The sequence below is a fragment of the Crinia signifera genome, chromosome 3, assembly GCF_055691185.1.
Source record: "Crinia signifera chromosome 3, ASM5569118v1, whole genome shotgun sequence".
Taxonomy (NCBI): Eukaryota; Metazoa; Chordata; class Amphibia; order Anura; family Myobatrachidae; genus Crinia; species Crinia signifera.
Window position 1 is genome coordinate 253615961 of NC_139219.1, and position 22613 is coordinate 253638573.

Genomic DNA, 22613 nt, shown 5'->3' on the forward strand with positions numbered 1-22613 from the left:
GCTTTAGTATCTTTCTCTATGTTACACTTTTACAAAAATACAGTAATATTTATTTAATGTAGTTCTTACAAATTCAATTTACAATATAGTACATTATTATATAATTACAAATATAATGGTTGATTACAGCAAGTGGTTATAATTCAATGTATTTTCATTTTGGTTCATTTTTGCTTATCCGCTGTTCACATTTAAAACAAAGTACGAGGGGAAGTCATTGTGTGTTGCCCTATAGTTACGTATTGCTTTACTAATACAGTAGAAATAGGGGAAATGTGCTGTTTGGCATGCTATTAGTCATTGTAGTGAATTAGATCATTCATCATTGCCTACACAGAAAATAAACATGTCTTAAATAAGAATACTTTTCATGTGTTGAGTTTGCATTTTAAAGGTTAGACTTAAATGCTGTGAACCTGAATCTAGAATTAACAACGCTTGGCTAGGTTTACAAACCTGTTGAGTCTAAGGGGGATATTCAATCGCCGTCGAGCATCTCCCGTGGGGGAGATGCTCGACGGGCCCTATTCAATGCTGTCTTCCCCGACAGCATTGAACAGGGTTTCCTGTCAGAACGAGCCCGACATCTCTAGCTGTCGGGCTCGTTCTGCCGAGAACAGCCGGGAAGTGACGAGCTGCCGGCTGCAGCTCGTCACTTCCCGGCCGCAACTCGCGGCCACGCCCCCTTCTCGCCCCGCTGCAGGCGGGACATTGAATCCCGCCTGCATGTTCTCGGTCGAGCTGACCGAGAACGGGACTGGGTCACGGCAGGCGAGCAAGCTCGTCTGCCATGACCCGAACATTGAATACCCCCCTAAGCCTGAAAAAATCTATACTGTATTTCCAAATACCTTTTTCATTTTTCTAATGACTGGACACTTTGTCTAAACCTTAATTCATATTATGCACTTGCTAATGGATATATTGTGCCCCCCCATGTGGTTGGATTTCTGTTGTCCCCCATCCAACAATATTTCCCCGGAAACTGCAACCACCTTCTGCTCCACTCTTTATAATGTCATCATCGCTGAGTACTGAATCCCAAAGATTAAAGCCTGTGATCTTTCCAGAGAATGATAATGACTCATCAAACCCTCCTCCTACACAACAACCATTCTTTTCTTGTCCAAGCTGGAATATACCTCTGTCGGGGATGACATGACCCACGGCCAGTCCGGTACTGGTAGCAGAGTTCTCTCCATTGATCCATAAAGCCGTGCTTCCATCTTCAGAGTTCCATGTGCCACATAGGTGTGACCACTCTCCTTCCTTCAGCACACTGTCTGTGCGTATCTTGTTATTGTCCCCACCTATAATGAGCACTGGAGACTGTTTGTTCAAATATAGTTGGATTTCATAAGGATTGCGTTTGGTGCCATAGGAAAGGACAATGGTCTTTTCCAGGGATTCTGTCACTTTAGTCCATACACAGAAAGTGAAGGCCTGGAGATTCATGCGTGCAGGGTGCACGCTTGCATAAATTTTGGGGGATCTCATTGGATATAGTAATGCTACATCACAACCTAAAAAAGACATGTTTAGAAGTTAGTGCCCATTACATATATGTGTATAGTAACATAGTAACATAGTAAGGTTAAATAAAGACATTTGTCCAACCTGTCCAATGCATCACATGTGTTCGGATCACACATGCGAACCGATCGCATGTGATGCGATCCATGGGCAAGGGAAACTTGAAGCTACAAAATACCATCGCACGCGATGCAATGTGATTTCCCTGCCGCCGTGAAACTACACAAGTACAAAATTGATAATTCCAAACTGAGTACATTTGATTATAAATTAAGCTATCGTGCCTCTTCTAAAACATAATATAAGGTGTGTAACCCTGTATGTTGTTCTCTGCTAGAAATTTGTCCAGCCCCTTCTTAAAAGTGTTGTGTCTGCCCGCACTAACTCCTCTGGCAGATAGTTCCAAACCTTAACTTCCCTCACTGTGAAGAACCCCCTCCTTCTGATGGTACTAGATTGCCTCTCCTCAAGTCTCAGAGGACGCCCACGTGTCCTGATCCCAGACCACAAGACAAAAGGCGCCAGATAGTTCCTTATATTGTCCGATATATTTGTACATGTTAACCATGTCTCCTCCTAAACGTCAGTTTTCTAGAGTAAACAATCCTGATGTGGCTAACCTTTTCTCGTAGTTTAAGGAATACATCCCCTAATCAACTTTGTTGCCCTTTGTAGGACCTTTTCCAGCTCTATAATATCCTTTTTATAACATGGAGCCCAGAATTGCCCCACACTCTAGGTGAGGCCCAACCAGTGCTTGAAAGAGTGTCATGATTACTGTGTCATCCCTTTCAATGCCTATTTTGATACAGGCTAGTATCCTCTTTGCCTTAGTTGCTGCTCCTTGACACTGAGCACTGTAACCGAGTTTATGATCAATTTGGACACCTAAGTCCTTCCCAATTACTATTTTCCTAGATCTACTCCATTTAGTTGGTTATTTCTCCCAAGATGCATGAGCTTACATTTAAGTACATTGAATTGCATTTTTCATTTATCTGCCCAATTCTCCAGCTTACTTAAGTCCCTCTGTAACAAGGAGGTTCAATTTTACTCACCTTGCCCAATTTAGGGTCATCTGCGAAAATGGACACTTTGCTTTGTAGCCCTCCTAATATGACATTTTTATATAAAATATTGCTATTATAAGGGTACTGCACCCTATCCCACCACAACTGCAAAAGAACAGCTATTTTTTTTTATTTCAAATCTGACTGTAATCAAAACTGTACTTCCTCTCTGATAATCTCCTCTCATTTACAACTCAAAGATTCCCCTTGTGCTGCTCATCTGACTCCCATCTAATATCAGCTATACTGTATTTCCAATCTCCACACTGTGGGCCTGATTTTGATAACTTTTCACTGAAGCACTGCATTGCAAGTGTACAATCACATTTTTTTTTTGTCCAGTACAATAAAGAGTTTCGTCAAAGGTGCAATAGTTACAGAAACAATTAAATATGAAGCAAAATAAATAGTTTTGCTATACATTCAAGTCATGAGTGTGTAATAACAGTAGAGATTAATATAAAGTCCATTGTGAAAATTAAAACAAGGGTATCTGGTATGATTTTTTCTGAGAAACCATTTAACTGTATAGACAGCTAGCAGCCCGGAGTCCTGAAGGGCCACACAAGTACTGTAGGTAATGTTTTAAGAACATTGCATGGTTCTTTTAACACATTTCAGTGGCCATTCTGGGATGACTATTCAACCATGGATGTGTAGCTTACAGCCACTGCATTTTAACATGCACAATCATTCACACACTATGCCACACTCAGATGGAATAAATACACTTGCCATAGTTCTGGTGTATGTGTAGATGGTGTGTCTAATAGTGCATTGATTTGCACCACCACCACAAGATATTGCAAGTGTGTGACTCACTATTCCCCAAATCGTTGCAGCATTAACATGATGATGCATCTACATGCAATTTAGAATCAGGCTCAGAGTTACACTAACTCCCACTTACAGGGCCCTTTCTACAATGCGCCTGATTTCTTCTCCTCAAATTCATTACGTATTGATGAGTTTGAGCAGGGGGGCATATGATTTAGTGCTCATTGAATTGGGCCAGCATCAGGGCTATAGTGAATATTGCCATATCCTTAGAGAGGCAGCGTGTGGCCAACTTACACTGACAGAGCCTCTGGTACCCTCGGCCCAGGCGACTCTCACTTCCATTACAATCCTCCTCCCCCTCAGTGGGGGGGGGGGGGGGTGCCTTACAGGTGACAGCCAAAGAACAAAATTAAGGACTGATTTATTCCATGCTTGTTAGCTATTACCCATCCCAATGTACTGTTGGTGGTAAAGTTCTTAAGGTGACTGCCAGATAACTGTGTCAATGTAACTTGCCAGCTGGCCAGCCTAAAGCCAAAGACTCATTCACAAGCAAAAAGCATTAGATCCTACATGCCAGTTGTATAACCTTCATTACAAGCATTTTGTCACTTCTGGTAATGTTCTCTATATACCTCACTATGTGGAAGCTATTCATACAGAGCTGTAACTGGTTGTCCAGGTCATCTACTGTATGCACAGCATGGAAACCATGTATGGAAGGAAAGGTCCATCAATTGTATTTGGGAATGAGTAATATCCTTTAATTCGGTTCTACCCATATGAATAAATGGTAAATTGTAAATGTCTTTCTTTGTGGGGAAAAATCTTATGAAAGTTTGTCACTTCCTTCTACTTTTTACTACAGTATTTCCTAAACCTTAAAACGTGATCTCACTCATCAAACTCCATCCCTCTTTTATTCTATAATGAGTGCAGATGCTCCTTGTCTAAGGATCTCACTCCATACCCTCCACACCCATGTATAATACTCATCTCCCTGGACTTCCACATCAACAGTGCTGCACAAATCACCCGGACAATGGCCTGCTGTACTTACTCCCAGCAATTTGGACATTTGCAGTACAAAAATCACTGGGAACATGGCACGGTACCATGTTCTCAGAGACCTGCACATATGTAGAAACTTTGGCACAGTGCCAAAATCTACTCACCTGCACCATAGAGAAGGGGATTGGGAGAGGACACATGGAGAATGTATACAGTCCCCCTCCTCCATCAATTTGTCCCTGCCATTTTTATGCCTATACTATTACTTGTTAGAACGAGCTACAGCAATCTTTTGTGTAAAAAAACCCCCAAAACTCACAATTTGTAAATATAGATTTACTTATAGCCCAAAGTATCGATCAACATCTAATATAGAACACATATTTGGTATTCCTGTAAGTATTTTATATTGCAGAATTAATTGCATTGAATCGTAGTGTCTTCATGGCTATACGTTTTTTATTTGGGTATGTATTTGAACACTTTTTTTGTACATGATAACTCAGTTTATCCTCTATATAATGCACTATTCACTTTTTAACGTAGTCCCATCCCTTTCCACGCATGTGCGCCAATGCTTGACGAGTCAGGCAAACCCAATGGAGAAGAAAGCTGGTGGTTGTTGTTGACACCAGGACTGAACGGCAGTTTTCACCTCATCATCAGAGTTGTAGTGTTGACACATAATTAGCTTTTTCATCTTTGGGAAGAGGGTTGCATCGCCTGCAGTTCAAGGAGGTTCTGCCACACTCGTCGTACAGTCCTGACCTTGCATCCTGCGACTTTCACCTCTACCCAAAGATGAAAGAGCACCTTAAGGGTCAACACCTCGACTCTGATGACGAGCTGAAAGCTGCCGTTCGGCCCTGGTGTCAACAACAACCACCAGCTTTCTTCTCCGATGGGTTTGCCCGACTCGTCAAGCTGTGGTGCATATGCATGGAAAGGTATAGGCACTATGCTGAAAAGTGAATAGTGCATTATATAGAGGATAATCTGATTTATTATGTACAAAAGAAAAGTGTTCAAATGTGTTCACAAATAAAAAACTTATAGCCATGGAGGCACTACTTTTCAATCCAGTCTCGTACATTCTGAATATATTTATTGAATTTAAATAATTAGCGAAAAAAGCTAATGGACGATTATGTGACATCTTTTCAATTCTTCCTGTTTGCCTATATCATGTAGAGAAATCACACTTAGTACTATGGAAGCAATAGCAGAGCCTAATACTGCCAAAACTTAGGGGGTGATTCAAGTTGGTTTGCAAAATACAGTAGTTGCGCCACTGCTCTCTGCACATATTACATCACCCCCACCGGCAGTGCACATGATTTTTTTCCATTTAAGAAGGAGTTTACTTGAATCACCCCCTACATTTACTGGAGTAGAGAAAACAAATGAACAATTTAGTTCTGGGGAAATGGACAGAAATGCAAACAAATGATGAGGCCTCTTGGGGGAACTATGAAAGGATTAAATCACTGTTATGGTGGTAAACTGTGATAAAGCTTTTTCTGACTGAAAGAGTAGTTTGTAGGAGGCTCAAAATAAATCTGTGCAATGTCATATGGATATAATCTAATGCAATGCAAGGACCACATGTCATTGGAGAGAAACTGTTCTATATCACACTTGAACTAAAGTTACACATACTTAAAAAAAAAAACAAATCAATGCCACTTATAGCAATTTATACAAAGATAAGCAGACGCCTAAAGAAATGAGAAGCTTGCTGGACTAAATGCAATGTACAGGGGAGCAATTCTTAATGTCATAATTAATAAAATATCACTCCATTAAGGAAGCTTGTAGGGGGCCAATGTTGGGAGTTTGGCTGACTCATTTTCTGTTCAAAGAGCCTGTGTGGCTTTAAATTATCCATGTTCATGACTGGAACAAAAAAGGATTCCACTTCTACCAACTTTCCAGAAAAAAAAAAAACAACAACGAACAAGTTCCATTTGATTGTCTAGATAATTATGAATATACTGTATTTCCCCCCATTACATTGTAAGTGACTTTGTTCAGATACTGTTCTGAAATGTCAGACTCACCATCCAAAATAGGTTATTTAATTAACAGACTTTTGACTTGATTATCAAGGTCTTAAATTAAAAACAGTTTTGCAAAAGACCAACAATAGTGTGATTAGAAACTCCCTTAAGAGCTTCGCTGGCCGCTTTCCAAGTTTTGACAGAAATCAAAACCAGTTGCAAAAGTTTCTTTGAAAGCCTCAGTCCAGTGCCTGAGTTACATGTAGGGGCTGATATTGCTTTCAAGACAGATGCACACACAATGACCCCATTCAATATACATACGCTGTAAAAAGGACTTTCCTGTCATAAGGAACATGTTTAAGAACATTTAGATGTTTCATGTCTATACTGTATCTATGTTTGAGTATAGAGTTTCAGTTCCATGCACTGCAGTGTTAAAAAAAAGATGACTTTATTAACATTGCGTTCAGTGAAGTGACATTGGGGACAATTCTGTTTTACTCTTAGTGAACCTCATTTGGCCCCTACCCCGATGGTCGAGGTTTGCTCACTCACCGGGCAGTTTGCAGCAGGGAGGAAGGGATTGGGGCGTTCTTGGCATTCCCATGGGTATGCAGGTGGCCCGATGCCTGCCAGGGACAGACGGTGACATCACATGATGTCAGCCACCCGCCGTGTCTTTGTCTCAACTGACCTGCGAAGGCAGGGGAAATCAATCGATGGTCGATGACCATCAAATGATTTCTCCTGCTGTGGGCACATGTGACAGGTTGTGTCTTACTAACACATCCCATCGCATGGTTGCAAGTGGATACATTGGCGGGGGCGAGCATTCGGCAGGGAGGCGTAACAGGGACTCGGTAAGTCAATCAGAATGACCCCCATAATCCTTTGAGGTGGCCAATTGTTACACGGTTAGTCCTTATTTGATCATTGCCTACCAGGTGAAGATTAGCTAGAATTTATGCCTTACCGGAACTTTTCTCAGTGGACCTTTGGCCTCATGAGGTTGTCCTGGGTTTTACTGCTGTTTTTTATTTCATCCAAAATGTGTGTGTATATAGGCATGACCATCATAAGCTGATCAGCCAAACTGTCTCCTAACAGTTCATGTATTTAAGGCAACCTGTGTATATATAGTAGGACTGATGCAGCAGGTTTGAAAATGTGACAGTTAGTAATGGCTCCAGTTGTGCTCCATCTAGGTGATTTGGAAAACATGGACTGTTGGAAAATCTCGAGGCCCGGTTTGGCCACTCCTGAATCTAAACTACCTTCCTCCCAGCCTGCAGCCAGACAGTGAATAGTTAGAGCTAACCATCAATCAGTGCTCACAGCCGTTCACTGTATGGAGCATGAAGTCTTTGAAGACTTCATATATTTTGTGTAGGTAGTCAGTCATAGGCATATTAACAGAAGATGCCTGTGCAGCCTTTCTGTCTCGGCCGCCTTCTCTGTCACCAGCAGCTGGGAAGGGCAGTAAAGTCTTTATAACTAGGGGCAGAGACTCAATTGTGCATGATCTCTAGGAAAAGGAGCAGTGGCCATGTCCCCAGAGATTTATTTACTTAATTTGAACAAAACGGCACAAAAATGTCCACCACACTATTTTCACAGTGATTTCTGAGGTTCTACCATTGAAGGGGGACACCAGAGAGGTGAGTATTGTAAAATGGGTGCAGAGTATGCAATGTTGCCCCACTGGACTCAGGGTCCCTTGTGCACCACACACGCTGCACCCATTATAGATACCCATCACCGGACAGACAGGTAAAAGCCATTAGAGTTTTTTCATTTGCACATGATGGTTTCCGTGACTTCAAAAATATTGACCTTAATATTTACTGCACAGTTCAGAGATGGATGAAACAACGTTTCACCCTCTACAGCACCTGTTATGGCTGAATGGGTCGGCTAACAGTAGTTAAGCACCAAATGAGATAAACCCTGGTTAATGTTTAAACAACAGTAACAAAATCTAGGGGCTAAGTGACATAGCTTGCGATTGCTGCTTAAAAAAATAGGAAAACTCATGCAAAGTCCTACACCTGGCACCTTGCAGGCTAAGTCCTACGGTACATCTGACACTTTTCAGGCTAAGTCCTACACCTGATAACTCGCAGGCCAAGTCCTACACCTGACAGCCCACAGGCTAAGTCCTAAACCTGACACCTTGCAGTTCTATAACTGGCACCCTGCAGGCTAAGTCCTACACCTGGCACCCCGCAGCCTAAGTCCTACACCTGACACTGCACAGGCTATTACCTAGAGCCCCTGGAGTCAAAAACGGATAAATAAAACTTGAGCCTGTGTTAATATTCAGGCTGCCCTTTCCAAAAAAGATAACTGATACTGGGCAAAGGTTGTAATGCCCACAAGCCCGGATATAATGCGGAAAGGTAGCAATACCCACATGCCCAGACACAATGTGGATCAATGACAGTATAAACCTGTTTAGTAATCAAGGGGGTTAATCATACCTGATCACTGGCTTGCTAATTTGCAGAGCCCTGCGATCCGGTTATAGCTGCCTACCCAGAGTGTGATCCCGTCCCGAGCAAGCCTGCAAAAAGGTTGTGAAAATATTGCAGCCCTGCAATTAGTTGCAAATCCTTTCGCAACTGCTCACCATCAATTTATTTTTCTAGTGTGTGCTGTCTGAGCGTAGCCAAGGACCCACTCGGCCAGTGTGATAGAAACAGGCTGAGAAGGGATGATGCTTACGCCCCATGCCTTCCCATAAAACGCTTGGGAACACCTGCGCTGTCCCTGACACTGCCATAAAGCAATTAAAAAAAGACGTTGAATTTTAACGCAGGATGGCCTCCCGCATGTGTACTGTGAGCCATATGCATACCCAGTCCATCAATTATTGCTTGGCCTGCAAATTTGCAGCAGCACGATCCGGTCTGACTAACTCACTTACTTAAGTGCAATCTGTACAGCTGTCATAAGTGAAGACCCGTGTGTCTGTAATCTATATAAGGTCATTTGTGTAGTGTATGGCTTCATCATGGTGGCACTTCATAAATAATGGCAAACATAATTATGCAGTGTAGCAGCTGGAGTAATGCCACAACCAATAAGAATAAAGACGGGTGAACAATGTAATGAAGCTAATATTAGGGTTCTTAGTTATGATGATTGGATTTTTATTATGAGAGTTAATGTTATTAATGTTGTCCATTAGGATAAAGCTGTTTTCTTAATGTGGGAGGTAATTAAGGTCTTAATAAGTATGAATGCAACAGATTGGGGTTGTGTTTAGGGAATTATATGGATCGGGATTTAATGATTGCAAAGGGGATAATTGTTTTTGGATAAATTATTTATGAAATGAGGCTAATGAATGATGAAGAGAAAATATAAAAACTACTCATTATAATGGATGGTCTCCTTGTTCGAAGGTGGTTACTGGGATGTTACCTTTATTGTTTATAGATCCCTAAAATGCCTGTTATTCTCTTATCTCTCTTATTTGCCATTGTGTGTTGCATTGGCATCACCTACAAACAATGGGGGAAATTTTCTAAGAACATGAAATAAGGCTGATGCCGGATACGACTGGCATCGGCTGTATTTCGGGAAAAATTACGAATCGTAAATAGGGCAAATTTACTAATCTGCCATTTTTACCAGATTCATATTTTCCAATCATATTCGTTTTTTGCGGCCTTATTAATGGCTGGCAAATACAGTACGTATGAAGCGGCAGCATTGCACGGATTAAACTGTGTAGATCTACAGGGCCGGCGCTACCCACTCAGCAGCTCCTGCAAAGCAGGGAGGCGCCATGCTGAAAAGGCGCCGTCTCCCTCCCTGCTCTGCTAATGCTGCCTCAGCCCTCACACCTCCTGCACACCGCCCGCAGCGTCTGTCTGACAGCTGGCGGGCGGCAGTATAAAGAGCTGCTCCCTGCACCACGAGTGCACACACTGTCCTCCTCCTGCGACCTGCCCCCTCTTCCTCACAGACACTTTAGCTGAGGCATGTAGCGCTGTCTGTGAATGCCTGGATGACATGTCATGTCCGGATCCGTCCCCTACCCATTGCTCCCTGCACCTGTCAGCTGTCAATCAAATGACAAACAAGCAACAGCGCCGCCTCCCCTTCCTTCCCTCTTCTCAGTGTGCTGTGCCAGTGCCACTGCCAGTCCTCAACACTCCGCCCCTCTATCTCCTCCCCTCCTCTTCCATCTCCTCCTTCTCTCAGTCACAAGAGGGGTGTAATGGCGTCCTCAGTTAAACAGCAAAAAAAAATGTGAGTCTTTTATTATACATGTTTATAATAAATTTTTAAATAATTGTAGATTTTTTTTATATTAATTTAGACACTTTTTAAATAATGGGCTGGGTTATGTGCCTAAAGGTGGCCATACACGCTGCAATAGCAGGGCGCGATGCGATGTGCGCTCCTGCAGGCATCGCATAGTACAAAAGTATGTGCTGCACATACTTTTTGTACTGCTTTCGCATCGCATCGCACACACATTGCATGCATGCCGTGCGATACGATCTAGCCCATAATGTATGCGATTCTCGCAGCGTGTATGGGCACCTTTAGTGCCTGCAACATTTTGCGGACACAGCACTGAGATGGTGTATGCATACATGTACATGCACCCGAGATCCTCCATAGGATCGCATGTTGCATATGCTCCCACAATCGGGCTGCAGCTTGTTGCAATGGCAATGTGAAAGGGCGTAAAATTTATGGATTGCAGGAGGGTGCCGGACACCCTAGCACCGGCCCTGGATCTAGCTAGCTGTAGTACTGTATGATACAATCTGACCTATATAAATAGTGTGGAAAACTTGTAGTCAAAAGTCTATTAAAATATAAATATAGAGGATGTCTCTAATTCTCTATAACATATACAGTACAGTAGCTTTTTATCTACAATACAATTATAGACAATTATTAAATGATACATCATTGATCATACAGAAGTGTCCTCATACACCGAGCATCTTTACACAGTGTGTCACAAGATGCCTGGCACCGGAGATGCTCCAAGAGGAGTAGCATATATTTTTCTTAAAATGTTGTGTCTTAAAATGAGTGCACACTAGACACTAATATGAATGATTTTGCTGATTCCGACAGGTCGGAGCGACAAAATCTTCATATCGTCTACTGTGTACACACTATGGGCCTTATTTTGGTTCATTCTTTCTGACAAAATCCTTCTTAGATGGACAAAACCATGTGCACTGCAGGGGGGGCAGATGTAACATGTGCAGAGAGAATTAGATTTGGGTGAGTAATTTTGTTTCTGTGCAGGGAAAATACTGACTGCTTTATTTTTACACTGCAATATAGATCTCACTTTGAAGTAAAACCCCACCCAAATCTAATTCTCTCTGCACATGTTACATCTGCCCCACCTGCAGTGCACATGGTTTTGCCCATCTAAGAAGGATTTTGTCAGAAAGAATGAACCAAAATAAGGCCCTATGGCCCTTATTCAGATCTGATCGCAGTACAAATTTGTTCTCAAAATGGACAATGTGCACTGCATGTGGGGCAGTGTAAAAATAATGCAGCCAGTATTTACCCTGCACAGAAACAAAATACCTCACACAAATCTAACTCTCTCTGCACATGTTACACCTGCCCCACCTGCAGTGCACATGGTTTTGTCCATTTTGAGAACAAATTTGTACTGCGATCAGATCTGAATAAGGGCCTATGTTGCTGAGAATGTGCGCTCTCACATGTTGTCAGACACATCCTCCGAGGTTTGTAAATGATGGAGGACTTATCAAGCGAGGGCACCGCAAGCGAGTGTGTATGCACTTGCTGATGTCAGCTTCTTTCACTGGGTCTCCCACCCCCCCCCCCCCCCCCCGTGACATTGCTGGGTACACACATTGGGTAGTGTGTACCTAGTAATAGTCCCATCACGCATGAGGCCTTATTCTGTAAGGCTCGCTAAGCAGCGGTCATTCACCGCAAACGCAGGAGGAGGTGCACACCACCTCATTCCTGCATTTGTTATTGTCAAATCTACGATGAGTTCTAGATGAACATTGCAACCATCATTCATTTATGCAGGTTTGCTGTCGAACAGCGCATTGCAAGGCCAAAGAACTGCATATGCCACACAGTCCTTGGCCTCGCTACACCTGGCAAATGCCCTACATTTCCCAAACTCTGACCGGCTCCACCCCTGTTTCCCTCCATGGATGCCTCTGCCTGTCAATCGGACAGAGGCATTTGAATTTCGGAGATGTGATGGCAGGACCCATTCTAAACATGCACAGAACGGCACTTACGCAATGTCTTGATAATCGGGAAACTGCCAGATGGATCGCTTATGCTATCCAACCTGAATAACATCCTAAATCCAAAGTATAAAAGGGCACTTCTTTATGGTACTTGTTCTGGTTACCAATTCATGTGGTGAGCACCCCTGTATTCAGCAGTCAGGGGCATAACTAGGGGTAAAGCCCTTGGTACAGCTCCATTGCAGTCTGTACAGCAACAGAGCATCCTTGGCACAATGCAGTCAGTGCCTTGATGCTCCAGCCATGGTGGACTGATACCAGGGTGTATGTACATCTAGTGCTTCAGAGAGTACTGAGGGTGGGTTTATGGTAGAGCTTAGTGTGCAATAATAGGAGAGACAGGTAACCAAGTCCATATGGTTATATTTTTGCATAGAGAATGGCCATTTTAATATGCTGCAATATATTGTACATTTGGAAAATTAACTAGCAAAGCACTAAAGTATTATCTAGCTGTTTAGGCAGTTTGGGATATAATCCACTTTAGATTAAAGCCAAATGTAGGAAGTATTGGAGATTGCTGTGTAATGATTGTCTACAAACTGCCCTGAGAATAAATATACTTAGAAAACAGTTTAATCCATCGCAACCTATAATTTGCTTTGTATAAACAGTATGCCTTGCCCAGACCACATGTTTGTAAAATCATCTCTTGTAATAGACAAAAAAGGTTTGGGATGCATTGCTATAATTCATTGTTTGCACTGTGTAAAAAAAGTAGGGTTAATTCATTGAGACTTGGGGCCAAATGTAATAGGGTGAGAGTTTCAAAGTGAGAGATTTTGAGAGAGTTTTCCCATGCTTTTTAAAGCAGCAATCAATTACACTGCAAAACCAGGTTGATTTTGCCATGTAATTGATTGCTGCTTTAAAAAACATGGGAAAACTCTCCCAAAATCTCTCACTTTCTGAAACTCTCACCTATTACATTTGGCCCTTGATGTAGCACATTTAAACAATGTGACAGAAACTTATGCCTTGGTGACTGACATCAATACTAATTGCACTACGTGAATTGTCTCAAATGTAGTGCTCTGATGCTGAAGGCAAATGTCACATAACGACTTGTACTTCCTGAAAGTAATCCTTCTTATCGTCCTTAATGTTTCACATCAAGCACCAATTAATGTGCTCAAAGAGCCAAGCATTTCTTTTTTTAAATGTTCCCAAAGTACATGAACATATATTTTTTGGAATGACGATCTGTGATGCTGCATCGCTTATTAGCTTTAGCAGTCCACACTCACATTTACAGTTCATTATAATTTTATGAGTAATAATTCTGTACCCTCAGTGTATTGAGAAGCTCTGAAAGTCATTAGACATTTGATGTTTCGCACTGAATGTGCTCCACAAGACTTCCTGTCTGTGACTGAGGCCAGCTGTATCGGAACTCTTGGTTTCTTGCCAGCTGGACCCCTATGCTTCACATTTACAATTCACAAAACTCAAGGTGATGTCACTCATAAATCATTACACCTCCAGGCGGATATTGACATGTCTACATTTCTTTGTGTGTATAGATTTAACACAATAAAAATGTATGTATGTTTGTTTGCATCACAACATACTGTTTCTGTTATTACCTATTATATATTGTTCACACTGCAGAAGAGAAGTAATATATATACAGTATATATTGTCATCCCAGTACAATTACAAAATAAGTGATGTGATACTAGTGTGAACAGATGGATTAAGTGAGAACATTGTTTGACTTTTGAAATTTGCAATACAAATCATTGGACACCACAATCTCCAGTAAATCAGCAGTCTGAAAGCCCCACTCCACAGCTGTTCCCCAGTCATTCATATATTATTACTCTTGGATGAACTATTAAAAACCTCTAAGTCACTATTCCCCAATGCCCCACCTACACCCACACTAACCTTGCAGTACATGAAGACATTATTTTGTAGCATAATACGTTGTATGTTGTACTGGAGGTAGTGCATTTATGTAGCAATGCTTAGCTAATTTGGCCCTGACATTAGTTTCCAATGCTTGAGCAGTCATATCTCAATGTTACACCTTATAGAAGATATATTATATTACACATTATCCGTATATCTATAGCAATATGAAATGATGGCCCAAATGTAAATGTACATGTGTGAGAATAAGAAAGTGAGAGATTTTGGGAGAGTTTTCCTCTTTTTTTTTTTTAAGCGGTAATCACCACCCATGGTGCTCCCGCCCATCCACACCCTGATGTGCAGCTTTATGTCGATATGCACTCAGGGGCAGAGGTGGTGGTGGCAAAATCAACCTGGTTTTTTAGTGTAAATGATTGCCGCTATAAAAAAAATTGGAAAACTCCCCCAAAATCTCTCACTTTTTGATTCTCACACCCTATTACATTTGCCCGGAATCTCTTATCTGTACTTTACTGCATTTTCAGATGTAACAAGAACCTGGATGACAGCTAATTAGCATTATTCAGCACTTTTATATGCAACCTATTTATGCAAGCTGTGTTGGACAAGGACAAAAAGGGAATTCAGTGGTAGCAGCCCATGCTCTAGAAGTATGGTTAGCCACCAGAGGGGGTGTTTGGTCAGCCACCAGAGAGTGTGTGGCCAGCCACCACAGTTACTTAACTAACCATTTGGAGAACTCTGTGTAGTTTCTACTCGGTAACTGACCCTCTAGTACAGGGCTGGGCAATAAGTGGCCCTCCAGCTGTTGATGAACTACACATCCCAGCATGCTTTGCCTTAGTTTTGCTATTTGGCCATGCTTAAACTGATGAAAGGCATGCTGAGATGTGTTGTTCATCAACAGAGGGCCGCTTATTGCCCAGCCCTGCTCTAGTATATCAGCAAAGGATAAAAATATGAGTCAACAGTTTGGATGGAAGATTACCCCTAGAGGAGGGGTGGTGGGGTACCTCTGTGGACCAATCCAAGCCTGCATGCAAACTGCACTGCTCTCATACTCCCCTGTATCCTCACCCCATCTAATATCTGGCACTCTTTGTATAATATAAATATTCCTATCAAATGACATTGTCTGATCTGTTACGAGAAGCTTTTTTAAATCACTTCAAGGTGTTACACAGGCAAATGTGATACTGTATAATGAGGAATTTCTCATATGCATGCATTCTGTTTGTAACCATTACATAAGATATAATACACGTGCCTAGGAGCTTATTACTTTTGTGATAGGTAATGGTTATTTGAAAACTTTTGCAAGCAAGAAAAGCATGAAAATGAAGTTAATTATGCAAACCTATTACAATACACATATCATAATTACCAGATAATAACTAATTTCAATGAATGAAAACATTTCTAAATTTACAAACGTTGTAATGCACTTGGCATGCAGATTATGCAAATGAATTAACTATTGCTACTATTGATTCATTTTACCTGCTGGTAGTTGAGACTTGTTGATCCAAGTTTGGGTTTTCAGTAAGAAATCAATTAGTGCTTGTGTGCTTTGTTCATCAGGATTCTCTGGATCTTCTGTATTTGTGCATTTAGATTTATTTATTTCTTTCAAGTCGTTTTCTATGCGGGTAAGTCTTTCCTCTATGTCAAGGCTTAGACTAATAATTGATGCTTCCACATTCTGTCTTAAATTGGCATCAGGCTGACACGTTGTCTGCACTAGATCTGTGATCTCTGAAGTGATGTTCTTAATGCAGTTGCTGCAGGACGCTGCTGACTTTGTAACTCTCTCCGTCTCCTGATCCTCCTTAACTTCTTCCAAGTACTGAATCAGCATATTCTGTCTCATATGAGAGTTCTCGAGCATTGTAAATAACTTATCCCACCTTGAAAAGTCTTTTATTTGGCAATCTGTTAAAGTAACTGAAACATAAAAATGAAAGTTCTATATGCCTTCAGTTCTATTTGGTCGTGTTGCATTATGAAATAATTAGTCTGATCCATATTGCTTTAATTATCAAGAAACACAGAATATTTCAATTGAACATCCATTGCATTTTATTGTTAAAAAACTACCGTGCAATACAAACATTACAATAAAAATAAAATAAAAACATGAGAGAATTATATAAAAATGTAATACACCAAAACAGAAATAAAAAACTGGTATAAATAAAACAGTTATATATATTAAAAAAAGTAATAATGAATTACTTGCCTTCTCCAGTTACCAGAATCTGATTGTCCAATTCTTGACTTTTTACAACTATAGTTACAGCAGATGCCAAGCACCAAATAGTACACACGAATATATGTATTGGCTGCATGTTCTTCCCTAGGTCAGCAGAAAAGAGCTTTTGAATACTGCAGAACTTCCCTTTTGTCTTAAGGATGTTCTCTGTAGTATACCAGAACGTGGCTGTGTTAAGACTGAAGAGGGAGCCCCTTAATAAATGCTATAAGAGAGCCAGGTGAATCAGGACTAAACTGCAGTATAGCTCAGTGGCAGTATTGTGTGGAATATGATGTCATGTAATAAGAGTCCTTTTAAGGGGTGGTAGCAGCGGAGGTATGGCAGTTACACAAGACATCCTTAATGGCTCGTGCGGTGGTTCAGCCATGCAGGGAAAGAATGGGGAAACTTTCATGGGGTTCTATAAATCACTGGGGAATTGTGAATACAAAACATCAGGGATATTTCTTCACTCCATGTGTGCTTTACGATTTCCTTACAGTGAAACTATTTCTACCAATGAATGTTTCTCAATGCATGTTTGGCTGTTGTCTTATTAGTTGTTAAGGAAACTGCAAGATCTCATACATTAACAATTCTTTAAAGATTTTGCAAATAGATAGGCAATAGATACATTTTTTGGCTACTGCTAGATAGAATTGAAACTGTGACTGCAGAAATCCTAAAGTACCATTGTGCTTTCATACTATCGACATTAATACCATTCTGCACAGCATAACCGTGTAAAATCTACAGTAAGCCAACAAGAACTATGTCCAAATGGAATGAATTATTGTGTCTAGCATCTGTCTGACATAGAAATCCATTCCTTCTTGTTCTCTCTGTTATAGCAAAGAGTCACAGAAATAGCAAAATCAGCAGTTGATCATTCCCAAGTATTCTGTTATACCTGTATCTTCAGGAGAAAATACCTACATAGCCACCATTTAGAAATGAAGATTTAAGGACTGAGGATTTAAGGACTGACTTTAATTTTTAAATTGTTACAGTGACAAGAGTGTTAACTACCAAATGACAGTGCTATCAGATTGCCCAAGTCTCCTTAGATTAAACTTTCCTTACGGTTTACTGCTGCATGTATCACAACACTTTAGAATACAGATGTCACAATTTTGACAAATTTTGTTAGTTCTATAACACCAACATAGATTTGCACTGACAATGACAGAGATGCAGATTCTCTGTTCTCTGATGAACATTCACCCAGCCTTTGCCAGGGAACGTTTAGGGTTGGCAATTGGTGTGCTCGCAAGCTGCACTATACTGCATTGCCTCTAGATGGGACATGTGGGTGACAGACTATGAAGGTAGTAGTCGACAATCTGGGATGGTACACTAATAGATTGTAAAGTTGAAATGATTTATCACAGTACATAAGCTGTGTCAAGGCAAGCCAGATCAAATCTGAATGAAATTGGATCAGTACAAAAGTCCTGACAAGAAGAATTGTCAGGAATAGGTAAAAATTTAGTCAGAAACCCCGAAGCACATGCAATAGCCTATTGGTGCCCTGGCATAGATCTGTGCTCTGAGAGATATTAAATAAGTGGGCAGATTTTGATATAGTTTGGTGCAATGTCAGCAGTCATGTGATAATACGTTATAAGAAAGAGTGGGTGGTAGAAGTCAGCAGTACCAGTTGCTGGACCTGGTTAGAGACCATTGACCCATCAGTGCCTGGCAGAAACCGTTTTGCACAGTGTCAGTGTGATCTTCCCTTTATCAACCCATGACGCCAAACGGCGTTTCACCCTCTTACTTGGTGCACTTTGGAGCACCCTTGAAAATATTATCAGCATACGGTATATTTTGTGACAAAACTTAAGACGTAAGGTATTGAACATAGGCAACTATAACTGAACAATGCTCCTCATACTCGTACACCCTTCAGTTTACCAGTAATTTCTTTACAGTTTATTATATAGCGCAGCAGATTCCATTGCGCTTTACAATTGTAGACAGTGATAAAACAAACTGAGTAACAACAGACAGACTTGGAGGTAGGAGGGCCCTGCTGCAAGCTTACAATCTATAGGGGCATAGGAGGGAAACACAAGGACAGGCACCAATAATAGCATAGTTGTCCCACCAAGTTGCAAGTCCAGAAGAAAAGCTATATAATACATAAGTGCCTCAGAGGGTTATATGTGTGGAACATGACAGGCTTGCCTGAAGAGGTGAGATTTCAGGGAACGCTTGAAAGTTTGGAGGCTAGCGGAGAGTCTTATTGGGTGTGGAAGGGCATGCCATAGGGTGGGAACAGCCCAATGAAAGTCCTGTAATAGTGAATGGAAGCTATTGATCTGTGCAGAAGAGAGACGCAGATCTTGTACAGAACGAAGTGGTTGAGATGGGAGATATTTTGTGATAAGTGAAGAGAGATATGCTGGTGCAGTATGGTTAATAGCTTTATATGTGAAGTATTTTATATAGAATACGGTAAAATACAAGCAACCAATGTAGGTACTAGCAGAGAGGATCAGCCGACACAATGAGTATCTTGCTAGGAAGATCAGCTTAGCAGCAGGATTTAAAATGGATTGCAGTGGCGAGAGTCTGTTTTGGGAAGACCAGTTAGGAGACTATTGCAATAATCAATGTAGGATATAATGAGTGCATTGATAAGAAATTTAGTAGTGTCTTGTGTAAGATAGGGTCGTATTTTGGATATGTTTTTAGATGCATGCAACATAATTTGGAGACAGATTGAATGTGGGGAACAAAGGACAGTTCAGAGTCAAGGATGACCCCAAGGTAACTAGCTTGAGGGGTAGGGTAGATTGTCAAGTTGTCAACAGTTATGAAGAGATCAAGATAGTATTATTGAGTTTAAGGTGGCAAGAAGACGTCCAGGATGATATGGCAGAGAGGCATTCAGAGACTGGTGACTGGGATTGATTGATTTGAGTATCGTCCGCATACAAGTGATACTGAAATACGAAAGAGCTGATTAGTTTTCCAAAAGATGAGGTATAAATTGAGAAAAGCAGAGGAGCTAAGACTGAGCCTTGAGGGGAGGTAGAGTCAGAGAAGTGAACACTGAATGAGCGATCAGATAGGTAAGATGAGAACCAGGAAAGTGCCGTATAAGACCTAGGGAGTGCAGTGTTTGTATGGGGAGAGTGTGATCAACACTGTCAAATGCAGCAGAAAGATCTAGAAGAATAAGTACTGAGTAATGGCCTTTATTCTTAGAGATAGAGGCAGGGGCGGATTGGCCTACCGGGAAACCGGGCTGTTTCCCGGTGGGCCGGCATATTTTGGAGTGCAACAGGCCGTCTCCCTACTTTACAGGGCCGGCCGCGGCATCTACGTGCATTTTCCCCTTATCAAAGATGGCCGTGGCCGGCCTCGACTGCTGCCACAGTTAAAATGGCCACGGGAGGGCTTGTGCGCATGCGCGCGAGCATGCAGCCGCTCCCGTGGTCCAGACAGGCTTCCTTGTCTAACAGGCCGCCCTCGCTCCTTTACAAGGCCGACCGCGGCATCTACATGCATTTTGCCCTGGAGAAAGATGGCCGCGGCCGGCCTCAAGTGCTGCCACAGTAAAAATGGCCGAGGGAGGGCTGGTGCGCATGCGCGCGCGCAAGCAGCTGCTCCCGTTGTCCAGACTACAGACAGTCTTCATGCTCTGGCTCTCTTCCCACGTGATCCAGTCATCCGCAGGATTACTGTTGGGCTGGAGCCTGGAGCCGATGGGCGGCAGCGGCAGGAGAGCACTGCCCACCCAGCACGCAGAGGAGCACTCAACAGCAGGCAGCACCCAGGGTAAACTAGGCACTAAGGGGCACACTGGCAGAATTAATATATATATATATGTTATATATATTTATATATATATATATATATATATATATATATATATATATATATATATATATTGCACAGGTAAAGGTATGTCACTTTTTTATGCATTTATAAAAAAGCTTGATAACAGTTAATAAGACTGAAACGCTGCCAAGCAACCTTATCATTCCTGTTCCTAAGTGCGGGCACCGGACGCAGTGAGGGCACCAGATGCAGTTATTCCATATCATCATATATATATATATATATATATATATATTTGTAGCAGGTCCGGCACTCCAAATGATTATATGGAATAACTGCGTCCGGTGCCCGCACTTAGGAACAGGAATGATAAGGTTGCTTGGCAGCGTTTCAGTCTTATTAACTGTTATCAAGCTTTTTTATAAAGGCATAAGAAAGTGACATACCTTTACCTGTGCAATAACGTGAAATGGAGTGAGTGAGCCGCTCCGGCATTGTGTGCCGGCCTGGTGCGTCCCCCAGCAGTGACGTCACTGTACAGCTCCGTGCGGCTACGGCAAGCCGCCAAGCGTCAGTGGTGTATCCATGTTGACAAGTACACAAATGTAACAGAAAGGTGGGTACCAAAGGTACCTATTGGGGGTTGATCCTTATCACCAGCGCTTTTAGAGAAGAGTAGGAACAAAATACACACTACCACACTTCCCTTAGTAATGAATAGCGTTCCTCTTCTCCATACAAGAATAACTTGGGTTTAAATAACCAGCATCCCGTTCAGTACTGCAACCGTCAACTCCCATAAACTGTAATCAGCCTCCCTCATGGTAAGAAAGAGAAATATATGGTGCAGAACAAACTTTTATTGGGGGACACAATCATACATAAAATAGCCAGGAGATAAATAATGGGTGGAATTTACCGCAAGGTGTGGAGAACCAGATCGAATCGGCTCTCAAATGGGCATAGATGCGGCGATCAAGTCCCGGGAAGGTCACCGGAAAAAAGTCCCACAGGCAGGTACAGTCCACTTCTTATATAACCCCTGGTCCAAACGGCACAGCTACTCCAACGCGTTTCGGACACTACCAGTGTCCTTTTTCAAGGAGTGTAGCTGTGTCAGGTAAAAACAGTTTATATACAGTGATCAATTGGTAAATGACAGCGGGTGCCGGCTCCGTGGACTTCCGGTGACGGAAGCCGACTTCCGGCCAGGTGACACGCATGGACGTCTGCTTCCTACTGAATGACACGCATAGACGCTGCGTGTATGGCTCCGGTGCTTTACGTCCCGTGGGTCCTGCTTCTAGTATGTGTAGACGGAACGGTGTGCTTATATATGCCGTCCGACTCGCCTCCTTTTCTGTGAACACAGGTTCCCGTTTTTTTGCACATCTGACGGGGAGGTTGATCTTTTAACCCATTCCGGAGCGGGGGAAGATCGTGTATGGGACAATCACCTTATTGGTGTTTTCATTAGGAGCATCAGCAAAAACCCAAATAAGGCTTCCACTATAAATATATAAAAAAAGGTACAATTAAAACCCATCGGTGGTAAAACAAGGGAGCAGTATATATACATAAAGGGAAAAGTAATAAAACCCTTCATAATACATAAAATCCTGGTTGAGACGGTTAAAATGATAATAATTCATGTTCAGACATTATAAGATTTATAAAATAAAACACAGAAGCAAGGAACCCATAAGGGTGTAAATCTATAAAAAAAGTACACAAAAAGTACACAAATGTGTTGACATGCATTGTTGAAATATACAGAGAGATCGGATGGTAAATCATTTAGCAATGCATGCAAGGAAATAAGAACATCTGTGATACACAAATTAATTTTTAAACTAGATGTAATAGCCCCTAGAGGTCGTAAGCTGCCCATACACGGCCCGATGCCGGGCTGTGCGTTCCTTGCTTTGAGGTGCGCGCTCCCGCGGCACCTCATCGCACAGTATAAAAAGTATGTGCTTGCACATACTTTTTGTACTTAGTT

The 22613-nt window shown here is 41.8% G+C and overlaps 2 protein-coding genes across 5 annotated transcripts in view; one reads left to right on the plus strand and one right to left on the minus strand.

The window, feature by feature from the left end:
* The window catches only part of VEPH1 (ventricular zone expressed PH domain containing 1), a 337859-nt gene that overhangs the window by 85783 nt on the left and 229463 nt on the right, over positions 1–22613 (plus strand). The window lies entirely within an intron of this gene.
* On the minus strand, positions 647–17120 carry PTX3 (pentraxin 3). Its single transcript, XM_083177877.1, has 3 exons — positions 16805–17120; positions 16066–16509; positions 647–1523 (listed from the first exon to the last, which is right to left on the minus strand). Exons 1-3 carry the CDS (start codon positions 16911–16913, stop codon positions 913–915), a joined length of 1164 nt encoding a protein of 387 aa, XP_083034003.1. The 5' UTR covers positions 16914–17120; the 3' UTR covers positions 647–912.